The sequence below is a fragment of the Nylanderia fulva genome, unplaced genomic scaffold (genome assembly GCF_048542155.1).
Source record: "Nylanderia fulva isolate GAGA-0341 unplaced genomic scaffold, ASM4854215v1 Scaffold10, whole genome shotgun sequence".
Classification (NCBI taxonomy): domain Eukaryota; kingdom Metazoa; phylum Arthropoda; class Insecta; order Hymenoptera; family Formicidae; genus Nylanderia; species Nylanderia fulva.
Window position 1 is genome coordinate 257,671 of NW_028189193.1, and position 12,436 is coordinate 270,106.

Consider the following 12,436-nt stretch of genomic DNA (forward strand, 5'->3'; position numbering starts at 1 on the left):
CTCGCACTTCTACTTTATAAAGATGATTGCATTTTTTGTCTCCAAGGAAGTTTAACTAAACTTTGTTGCCTCATTTCTTTCTTAACGAGTTAGTTTATTTTGTTAGTATTTCGCAATTATTCGCGTAAGTCTAGAGCTGTTTTTTAATTTTTTATGTTGCGATACGCGTTATAAAATTCCGATTTACATATAAATTTATAAAGTAAATGATATTAGTTTGAGAAGCTGAATGGTAATATCCATTGTGTCCGTATAGTCTTGGCATTAGTTGCAATATTTTCACGTGCAAGAACGTTCACTTTGTTATCTGCGCTCGTCTCTGTTGTCTTATACGCGCCGTCTAATCACATTCTTGATGAGCCGTGGGCAAGTTGCGAATTAGAACGTAATACCTGCTTTCAGCACCTAAATTCAGAGAGCGCGACTAAATAACATCTTCGACGTAGGCGACGCCCGGTAGACGATGCTGCGGCTGCTCCAGATCGTAATATCGCTTTAATTATGTGCGCCGTATTTGCGCCGGGTCGCGTTATTAATTTCGGGTCCTCACGCCGAGAGACTTACCGTTACGACCTTGGGGGGTTATGTAGAATCCTGGGAACCCTCCGGCAGGAACGACGTCAGCCACGGAGACGTACCGTCATAGGGTGGGTATATATGCAACCCTCTCCTCTCCCAGGATACATGTCTGCACGTGCGATGCATTCGCCCAGGCCCAACACGCGGCTCATCTTCGAGATGTTATTGCGCGAGCGAGCCGTAGCTTCATCGTCCTGCCGTATATGTAAATTATTTCGGGCGCTAAATTAAACACAGGTGAAATGGTGTTGCGCGATAACTTACAGGATGCCTCTCGAAATATCCTTGTTTCCAGAATGTTGATGGCAGCTGGAGTGCGGCTGGATTCTCATTTATTACGTCGACTGGTAGAATCGCGAGTCTGGAATTACTATGCTTTTTGCGCAATAAGAATAGTAATATTCGAGAGACCTCGTTTCAAAATTTCATTTATCATCATCCTTCCAAGTTTTGACTAACAATAAGTAGATTACACTTACGTACGTCAAAATACTTGCGTTAAATATTTTCGTAATGATTTTCGATCGTACGTTGAAAAATGCAAAAAAGGAACATTAAAAAAGATGTACACAATAATATAAATAATTCATCGTTCATGAGTCGACGTCATAAATGTGTATGTGTTTGATCCTCCCCTTATCCCATCTTTCTCTCTCTCTTTCTCTTTCTGCACCAATTTTTATCGTTGCTCTTATCTTGATACAGGTTGATACAGATGCATACAGCCGCTTAGAGCCTTACGACCGAAGCTAGGTCGCAGTCTATTATTTTTCGCCGATGTAATTTTTCCTCGTTTTCCAGACAGTTTGGCCGGGCGTCTCGCGGAAAATATCCCCGCGGATTGCGGTTCCCGTGCAAAATAAATAATCCCTACCGTCACTTCCGTTTCTCGTTTCGTTCCGCTTCGCGTGTCACGTGTCTGTTCCATTTTTATTACGGCGAAGCCACCTCGTTACATCGTACGCCTCGTACGTCTATTTATTTATTTTCTTTTGCAATTACTTGCACCTCCATTTTGTGCACTTTTGATTGCATTGCGGTACGCAGTCATTAGAATACAATAATAATGATAATGAAACTTGCTCGAGAAGGACAGTAAGAATGGAAACAAATCAGGGAGATATTTTTTTAAAGATTTACCTATAATGTGTGTTAATTATATTTCTGTCAGTTATTATTTCTATAATTATTTATTAACGAAAAAAATATTACATATTTTTTTATACCGTCGAGATAAAATGCTTTACATTACGGTAAGATTTTAAGATAGTAGTTCAAAGTTCTTGAATGGAATAATTAACGAACAAACGCGAATGGACGTGAAATTTCGCCTTTTCTTACGCAATTAATTTTACTTGCCAAATTATTATGGCTAATACTTGGAATGCATTATGAAGACGTAGCGATGTCGCACACAGTTACAACAAACTTATCGCAAGTATTTGCGACATATTAGGGTTTACCATGAATAATCTAGAAACTTTCAATATTGATATATACGGAATTCTATTAAGTATACATATATTTAGTTATCTATTTGCCACCTATATTTCGTAAAGCTATATTTCCAAGCGTTTATTTCCCCTATTATTAATATCTTTAAAAATAACAAACAGCTGAATATGTATTATTATAAAATTGTGATAGCAAAGATGTAATTTTAGTCATAGTACGTGAAACGTCGCATCCATATAAAATTAAAATTCATAAATTAGAAAGCTATTACTTTTAAAAAGCTATATGGAATCGTATGAAACTATTTTATTATCTGCACTTATATACTATAACTTCAAGGATTGAAAGGGAAGTAGAGGTTCGATTTGGAACACTTTGTGAACGTCTTCCCAAAGTGTATAAACTTTCGAGTGTTCTACTGTGGTTGCCATGTAACAAGAAGTTACGAATAATTGTCACTTACTGGAAAACTATCGGTCTTGAACTTTGCGGAGAACTCCTTGCAGTTTTCGCCAATGAAAGGACTTAACTAAAGGAAACTATTTATTATGAAACTACTATAAGAACTTTTTTAACTTAACGAATAAAGAGTATCTCAATGTATTTTTCTATTGCTATTTTTCTTTTCTATTTGTTTTACAAATTGTGTTAAACAGGCTTATGTGTATACGTCTCGCAGTCTTAAATTATATAATCGCGTTCTTATATTTGCAACTGTTAAAAATTTCATAAGATAATGATGTAGTAAATTGATTAACATTACAAGTAAAGAATATTTTATATTAAATTTTATGAAATAATACAAACTTAACATTTTGAAGATGTACTTTTTTCTAAAACTCAAAATTAAATTTGCCTAATTTGTACTTCAATTGACGATAGTAAAATACATTATTTAATGGTGTTTTAAAATTCAGAAAGACTTGGTATCGCGACTGCTCCCGGTCCAGTTAACGTCACGCGCGAAATTAACTTCTGAATGTTCTTTTTAATCTTACTATTAATCTGCGGTTTTGTCAGTAAATGTTTGAACAGACCCTTGATAAATTGTCCTTGTGTCTTATACTTCTGGAACTCAAAGTTTTCATTATGCTGGAGAAGATTCGGATTTTGTGCCAGGTACGTAATTAGATCGTTGTACGCTATTTTCTCCTTATGCGTCAATTGATTAAAATCTATTGTCTGCTGAATCATACTGCCTAGATTTACTTCGGCTTTAACCACGTACGTTTCGACCCACATCCATATGATAGGCAAGGCACCCATATCAGTAAATTCCACCTTATCTTTATAATATTTGAATGCTTTCAGAACTTGTTTGTTCAGATGGGTTTTACCGGAGAGTGCACTCAGAATAATTTTATGCAAAAATTCTCCGCGGGTCATAGTTGATGGCTGTTTTTTACTTATGTGCAATTTTTCTAGGAGGCTTGGATCGGCGAGCAAATGCTCTATTTGCTGTATCATAGCAGTTTCCGCGTTGTTCTTGACTGATGGAAGAGCAATGATTAAACTCGTTAATTCAGGCTGCCACTCGCCTGTAGTTTCAGACATCATTTTCACGAAATTATCTTCGGAAACTTGAATGTTCATCGATGGTATTTTGATAGCATAGATATACATGTCAATCAAGGATTTTAGCTCGGAATCCAATTGAATCACTTCAGCTTTTTGCAATTTTTGTAAAAGTGTTATCAAAAGTGCACCTTTATTCGGATACACCAACGGCTGGAAATCCGATCCAAGTATTTCTACGATCTTTTTAGATGTCAAAATATTTTTGAGAGGTTGTATCAATACTGCGAATTCGCTTCCCTTTTCTAAAGTAGGTAGTAGATCGGTATAAGGATCAGATGGATTTATAGGCTGCAACCATAATTTAGGATTAACGAGAGGTACGGTAATAGTATCCGGGGACATTTCAACGGGGGGAATTTCGCTAAGTTCACTGTAAGTTAAGTCGTGATGATTAAACGTGGAATAAACGACTTCCGATACTATTTTTTTTGCCGAAACTCCGATCGGTAACAGTATCATTGGACTAATGTAATCTATAGTAGTAGTAAAGTTTTGAATTAAATTCATCAAATTTATATCTGCCGTTACTTGTTTATAGGTCGTGGCTTTTTTTAGTAATGCTGATAATAATGCAATGTTTGTAGAATAAACATTTATATCCACATCTTGTAAGATCTCTTTAATATAATTTTTGCCAAATATCACAGACAAGGGTTGTAATATTTGTGTCACTACTGATGTATCTTTTGAAAAGAATTCATTTATGTTTACGGGTTTTACAAGCTCCGTAATTTGCGGTAAAACAAGTCCAGGTGTTGTTTTGTTATGATCATCGGGCAATATAATTGGAACGCCACTATTGGTTAATTGTACTTTAAGAGGTGCATTAGGTTCTATACTTGGTGGTAATATTATTGCATTTATTTTTTCAGGAGCATGTGTCGTTTTCTGTGGAGAGCTCGTTGTTTCTTTTGTCTTTTTACGTATTGTCGTCACTGATTGCGTAGGTTTTTTCGTCGTAACATCTTTAGTCACTTCTTCGAGTGAGTTTGTTTGACTTTCAATTTCTTCGCTTGTATTCGAGCGAGATGAAATTTCTTCTTTTGTATGTGAAGAGTCATCTTTAGATTCTTCTTTTTCAGTAACAGTGGGTTCTGTATTTGACGGTAATGTTCTAGTAGTAGTTAATTTTTCGGTATTTGTCGTTTTTTGTAAAGGACTCTTTTGTGTAACATTTTTCTTTTTCGCGTTTTTACGTATTGTCTTCCCTAATTGTACAGATTTCTTTGTTGTGATATCTTTATCTATCTCTTCGAGTGAATATGTTTGACTTTCACTCTCCTCGCTTGTATCCGGTTGGGATAAGTTTTCTTTCTCTTTTATAGTTAAAGAGCTAACATTAAACTCTTGTTGTTCTACAAACGTTGGTATGCCAGACATCGTATGGATAGACTGCTTCTTTTTTGGCTTCTGCGACGGTTTATTAGTAATCTCAGAAGAGCTGTAAGATATCGATGTTGTCTCTAATGAAGAAGTTAAAGAATGATCCGGTAAATGTTTTTGAGAAGGTATATTTGATATCACATGTTCGATGATTTGCGCATTCTGACTTGACACTTCGCTGATTTGCGCATTCTGACTTGACATTTCGGTGGTTTGCGCATTTTGACTTGACACTTCGGTGACTTGATTAGGCGTAGTGGTTAACGGTTCAACTTTCGTGTTTGTGGCTATATTTATATTACTATTTATATTTATATTACTATTTATATTTTTATGGCTATTTTTATTACGATTTATATTACTTTTGATTTCTTTGGTTGTTGGTTTACTTTTTTCCGTAGTTTGTCTTCTTGTATGTTCTATTTCAACTTGCACAGGTGTCATATTATAATAATTATTTAAATTCCATCCATACAAGGTTTCATTGAAATTTGATACTTTTTGTATTTTTTCTGTCTCTCTAATTTCACTCACATTGAAATAAGCAATATCTGTATCTATGGATGTAATGGAAAATTGTGGTATAACATTTTGTAATTGAGTTAATTTAGTCTTCAAAATATATGATATAGTTTGAATATTTGTTATTAGCGTCATAGGCAGATTATTATGCAATCTTTGTATCTTCTGGAATGTAGACATCAAACATTGTATAGGTATAAGACAGCTGTGTTTCTCCGCCGGTAATAAGGTACTCACAAGCACAGATATTTGTGGCTGCGCGATTAATTCAAGCTTTATGGAATCTATTGTCGATTGAAACACCGGATCTATGTCGGGGATCTTCAGATATTCCATGAGTGTCAGTACGTCAATTTCGGGTGATACAAACGGCGTGAAAGTTCTAGTAGACTTTTTCACGATCAAGGTTGATAGCAGAGCCGTAGCTGATTGTTGTATCGTTTGCAGATTGGTATTTGGAAAGCTCGGAATGCGATTTACAAGTCTCGTCAGGAACGCGATGAGAAGATCTAAAGGATCGCGGTAGGCAAATTTGTTGAATCCGTTGAGAATTTTATTTATGTCTTCATTCCTGTAATTATGCATAAAATATGTTACCAGACGGTCTTTCAGGCGGATCGCATCCAAACTGAACTCTTGAGGAACAATGGCTGAGAATAGCATTCCAATATCTATATTTTGTTTAAGCAAACGACGCAGATACATCATGTTTGGATTGTCGTAGCTCGGAGTCATCACGAGTCTCAAATGATGATATACGTAAACTGCAGCGTCTTTCACGACCATATCTACATTCGAGGCGAGGATCTTTGACAGGACGGAAAATACAAGTGTATAAGCATCACTGCTAACGGGATTTTCTCCAATTAAATCCCAGTTCCTTTGATCAATGACATTATTCTTCGTTAAGTCGTAGAGATATCTGATGTTTTCTTCTAATACAGGATCGTCGTTAGAATTTGGCAAGTTTACCAATATCAAGCCGAATATTTGTTGCGACAAAGATAGCTTGTGCTTGTGTAAATAGTAGAGAAGCTTCACGAACACCGGACCAAGAGCTTTCTGAGTAATATTCGAGTGTTTGTCGTATCCTTTCATTTCTTCGCCGACAATTTTTAGCTTCTGTTTCAAGATGTCTAAATCGATGTTGGCAAGGTAATTAAACGTTTCAGATGTCGTCTGACTGAGTAATGTATTTAAGTCGATTTTTTCTTGCTCTATCTCATTAGCCAAGAATCTAGCTGTACATTGAAGATAGGGCGGTAGATTTTTTACCAGCGACAATAGTATTGTATGTGTCTGTTGATTCTTGTCCATAGAATTTAATTTAGACAGAATGGGTAATAAATTGTACATGTAAACCGTCTTCTTCTTGAGGAAATTATAAAGAATCTGTAGAGATGTATATTGTTCTTCCGTGAATTTAGTTTCACGACCGTGTAATAAGTATGAAAAAATGTACAGTATATTATCTCGGAATGTCACCGATGCTTTTAATTTTTCTGTCACGCTCCTCGATTTATTGTCGTTTTTGGAAACGTGCTGTTTGTCTTTCTCGAAATGAATACTGTAACGTTCAATCAGCACCGGACTTAATGATCTTCGCACAACGCCGAAATCCGAAAGAGCACCAAGAACTGAAGAATTTTTTTCATTGCTTTTATGCTGAATCACCTTTAATTAAAAACACATTGTATCATCATCAATATATAAAGTAATAGAAAAATTAATATTTATATTTATTATAACAAATGATACTATTATTATTATTCTACTTTAAAATTATTACATTATTATAGAACAGATTCTCACTTTAGATTTTAATTCCTCATGATGTTTGTCCTGAAAAAGCAAAAGAAAGATCAAATTATTTTATCCAACATAATAAATGTGTATGTCATTTTGTAAACAATTAATAATTTGCTTCACTCTAGATTATTGTAATTATTTTATTATATATATATAATTAATATCATTACTGTAATATTTCCGATTCTACAATATTTTTGTCGAATTGTTAGTTCAGATTGATATATAATAAACTTACTTGCTGAGTTGCACGTATCACAAACGCTGTCCCAATTAAGACGAGAAAAGTAACAACTATTATATTGCTCACTATCATTTTGTCGAACGTTATGATCGAATCAGGTCAAATGGAAAGTCCATATAAAAATTTAATAATCGTTTATCCGTATAAAACGTTTCACATTACACAGTATTTCGTTAATTTGTAAGCTTATTACGTCTCGCAACGCGTCCAAAAGAGACTGAGGTAGGTTTTAACGAGGGCGGCATCCTTTATATAAGGAACAACACTCGAATTGCCATAGTTAAAATTATGCTCGTGCGTGTACGCAACCGCCGGTCGAGAATGAATAACTCGATGCGAGCGCATGTTATTGCTAACTGATAATTAAATTTTACTGTTCCACACACCGGTATTCCCGCACCTCTCCTACGCTTCTTTCAACTTGTTGGCTCGAGCTGTTGCATCGAGCGAGATGAGATGCGATTCGATAATTTATTTTTGTTGATTTTTCCTATTTTTAAACGATCGCGAAAATATTGTATTATTTTTAACGCTAATATTATAGAAATATTATATATAATTTTATTATGAGGAATTTAATTCTTAGATTTATTTTCAAAATTATCTAATTCTCTTTGTGTTTCAATTTCATTGCGCTTTGAAAGAAATGTGTATTTTTCCAAAATTATATTATTTATGATATATACGGCTTTTAATAATCAGACGTAAAATTTAGGAGTCACGCATTAATAATAAAACACACATCGTCCTTGGTGTTGCGTATGTAAAAGTTATACCGTCCAACTCGTTATGGATTAAAAAGAAATCGCGATAGACAGCGCGTATTTCATATGCGATAAATTATATACAATAAATATGAATATATTGCAAGAATGCGCTGGATCAATTTATTTGAAAAATTTTCTCATCAAAATACCGCACTGCAATTGCTACTGGTGCATCAAATTTTTGTCGGTTTCTTTATTTTGCGACCACTGTTTTCAATATTTTTTTGCAGAGCGACATATCGCTTCTTATCGTATAGTATGAATTTACGTCGAATATACGAAAAAGAATCGTGTATTAAAATTTTCTTATTAAATAAAAATCTCGCAACTAGGAAGAACTACTTTCCGTAAAATATTCTTTATTCGTTATTCACGCAAATCAATTTATTTGTGGTACGTTAAAAAAATGTATTATCGCGGTAACCGATTACTTGGTATATGCCAATTAATAATCGTCTTAAGAGAGAGAAAAATGGCTATCATATGTCATGTATAAATCATATAAAATAATAAACACATGCTTATACATGCAATATTTCGAGAGCTTATAGCTATTTACACTTAGACGCTACAAATCATTTTTCCATATGTCTTTTTTATTAATACAATATATACATAGCTTGAAGCATACATACATACCATATTCTCAACACACGTAAGCGAGCAAACCGAGCGTCGTTCTCCTCTACTGCATCGCGCGATTGAGCGCGGTATATTTTTTATTCGGTCGGCCAATAAAACCGAAGCTGACAATCCGCTGTAGCTCTCCCTAACAAATGACAACAGATAACGGTGCGACCGAAAGGGTCGCACCGTCGTGAACGATAAGGCGGCAGGACAGTGACGAATAGGCCTTCGCGAAGCTTCCGCGGATACTGCAATTCCATGCAGCCGGCTAAGCCGGCCACTATCATACGCGTACCGGAGGATGGTGGTGCAATTCCGATAGGTGATCCATTATCTTAAACGGCATCGAGCAATCGATTCGCGCCGCTCATCTCCGAGCGCTTTTTCAGGTTTCAGAGAACTTTTCGCAACTCTCTTCGCAAGCACGGCTTTTCCCTCTCTTTCGTTCTCTCGCTCTTTTTCTCTCTCTATCTCCCTCGGCCGTACCCTTTTATCTCTACGCGCGCGTGAATTTTTGGATCGACTCGTAAAATCCGAGCGTGTGCAACTGCATATTGCGCTCCTATGTTCACCTCCATCGCTTCGTCCGTAAGGTCGAGCTGTCGAGATTGGGATTGAGCGATGCGCGAATATATAGCGGTAGCCCCCGCGCACACATGAGAGTTAAAAGCACCCGAGTTTTTGGGAAGGTATCGTTTTTCTCGCATTTTTCCATGGAAGAATGAGCTTCTATTTATCCGCGGAAATTGATGACGCTGTGTTTGTCGGCGATAAAATAGCCCCTCGCGATACTTAATGTTGTTATTCTGTTTCGGAAAACAGCGTATATAATCAGGGTTGTACGTAAAATACGGAGTTTTAAAGCTGCAGCTGCAGCTGCTGTTGCTGCAGCCGTTGCGCCTTCGCAAAACTTTTGCGATAGTGAAATTAATTGACGTAAAACGACTGAGAGCGTTTTATCAAAAATTTTTAGCGAGAAAATATGTTTTTTACTCCTGTATAAAATAATGTATTTTAGAAAATATACATTGCTTGCAAACCCCTTTGAATTTTAACCAGTTCACCTCTTGCAGTATGATGCAATATTATGGAATATGAAAATGGATATTCGTTATCGCTTATATTGTATACGGTATATTGAATGCATCAATCCGTGGCATGTACTTTCATAAGCATCAGTATTTTCCGTGACAGAAATTGCATCATCCGTTTTAATAATTCTTTTGTGGGAAACTTTTAATTATCGTGCAGTATCGTAAAATAATTTTATGGCAAATTGAGTTGCTCTCGACATTAACAATATCAGCGTATTCTTCTCTAACAATATATCTTCTAAATATATATAGCTATTGTGTTTATTTTTATTAAATTTGTTGAGATAACAATCAGCCGTCACTGAATAATTCTTTCATAAATCAGAGACATAGGATATACATATATAGTCTTTTAATACAACTCGCCTCGCTGCATCGCAACGGTACGGGTCAAAATTTATTAAATCTTGATTAAACACACACAACGCTTTTGATTGTTTTGCGAAATTGAAGAAAAACTCTAGGCTTTTTTTTGTAGATATTTTTATCCATCCCCGGATAGCAACTCGATTGAATGCCACTGCTGCACTATAAATTCCACCGCTCGATTGCGAGAACCGTTTTTGGAGATTACAATTGATCGACGTTTGCTGAAATCTAAGCTTTTACGATACCGAAAACTCTGCGAATTTTTATGAACGCTTTAGCTCCTAACTTTTCTCGTGGGGCGAATTTTAGTTGACCTAGATATACATTTTTTTGAAGCTTAATCAACTTAACTCTCGCTCTTTTGTGGTTCTATGAATCGCAATAAGAAAACCCGAGTCGAAATTATTTTGAGCAAAGTCATTGGAACGAATTGTAATAATTCGGATCCTTGGTTAAAAATTATTCATCGTAACAGAAATGATTTCGAATCCAGACGCTATCTTCCAGACTGTGCTCTGGACAAACTCATTTTAGGTGCTTATTCATACATTCGCATTATACATATATTCACACAAATCAATTTACTTGAGAGTGCAAGTCACAAAGTTCTTATTATCGCAGTGATTGATTAGCGTGAATAAACGTACCGCTGTACATATTAACTTTTAAGTATCTGGAAAGCTAACATTGCGACAAATTAATTATCGCAGCTGTCATTTTTCTCCGCTGCGATATCGCTATTGTAGAACGAAGCGACTCTTCGAGAAAAAGGGGGAAAAACATTATCGTGAATTATATCATTGTATAATTGTGTATAGAGATTATTTCTCTTATTTACCTCTGCAATTTTCTTGAATAAATAAAATTGTTCCTGTTCTCTGTTTATGCAGGATGCGGAAGTATCGCACCGAAGTCCACTTGGGGTAAAGTCGCTACCATGGGCTACGCCAGCCTCGGGATACCTTTGACTTTGGTTTATCTGTCCAGCGCAGGAGGTCTTTTATCGAGATGCGCCAGAGGTGTTTTCACGCGAGCTCTTTGCTGCTGTCTTTGTTCGAATTGCGGCTACTGTTGCTACGACGAGAGGCGGATGCAGGTTAGCGAGCAACGGGACGTTTCTCGTGAATTTTTCGTACTTGATAAAAAATGTAATCGTAGAGTGCCGATTTTTTTCGCATTGAAAAAAAAACCGGATACGTGATCGGAAACACATATGTATGTTGCAACGGGTCGATAGCCTTGCCTATGCATGTCCTGTACAATCGATAAGGATTAATGTGGTTACCGAGATATTGATTGGTTATTGTTAGAGAGTACTATTCAAATAAAATTGGATCAGCTTCGAAAATCCCCCGACACTCGAGATACAAGAGTGTAAACGATGTCGGCGTTTATTCGAAAGCGTCGCGTTGCAACGAATGAAATTGGCACGCGTATAGAATGTAGATCGCGTCGGAGATGAAAAAAAATGATATGAAAAAAAGTAAATAAATTTTTGCATGTTCTCGAGAGCATTTTTTCCTATGTACAGGAGAAGGAGCGACGGATGAGAAAAAAGCGGCAGCAGGAGGAGCTGGCGCAGCAACAGCAGCAGCAATTGCAATTGCAGGAACCCTTTTACGTTCGCGCAAATGCATCGACGTTCACAAGTACCGTGGAAATTAAGGCCAGCCCGAAGGATGAAGTATCCAGCCTCGGTTCAGGCGACAGACCCAATGTCACTATACTCGCGCCAATCAGTATTTGCCTTGGAGCGATGTTATGTTACATCGTTGCCGGAGCATTCACTCTGCACAAATTGGACGGTTGGTCATTTGTAGGTAAGTTTGAAAATAAATAAAAACAAATTTAAAAAATTTTTATATCGAAAAAAAAATTCATCAAACGTATGCTCTGTGTTCCGCGTCGGTTCTCTATACATGAAGTAGTTTCCAAAACATTTTTCTCAAAGTACAGTTTTTCCAAAAAATTAATGCGGTCGTATTTTCTCTGCATTTCTGTTGGCATAA

General features: G+C 36.2%; 2 protein-coding genes across 4 annotated transcripts in view; one reads left to right on the plus strand and one right to left on the minus strand.

The window, feature by feature from the left end:
- Nucleotides 1-12,436, plus strand: part of LOC114941005 (TWiK family of potassium channels protein 7) — a 213,194-nt gene that overhangs the window by 193,012 nt on the left and 7,746 nt on the right. For all 3 annotated transcript variants that reach the window (XM_029315822.2, XM_029315823.2, XM_029315824.2), the window contains 2 exons: nt 11,318-11,523; nt 11,959-12,247. In XM_029315822.2, the coding sequence (XP_029171655.1) occupies nt 11,318-11,523; nt 11,959-12,247 (495 nt within the window). The remainder of the gene's footprint in view (nt 1-11,317; nt 11,524-11,958; nt 12,248-12,436) is intronic.
- LOC146725207 (uncharacterized) lies at nt 2,898-7,681 on the minus strand. Its single transcript, XM_085481736.1, has 4 exons — nt 7,565-7,681; nt 7,330-7,344; nt 5,358-7,191; nt 2,898-5,282 (listed from the first exon to the last, which is right to left on the minus strand). Exons 1-4 carry the CDS (start codon nt 7,640-7,642, stop codon nt 2,941-2,943), a joined length of 4,269 nt encoding a protein of 1,422 aa, XP_085337862.1. The 5' UTR covers nt 7,643-7,681; the 3' UTR covers nt 2,898-2,940.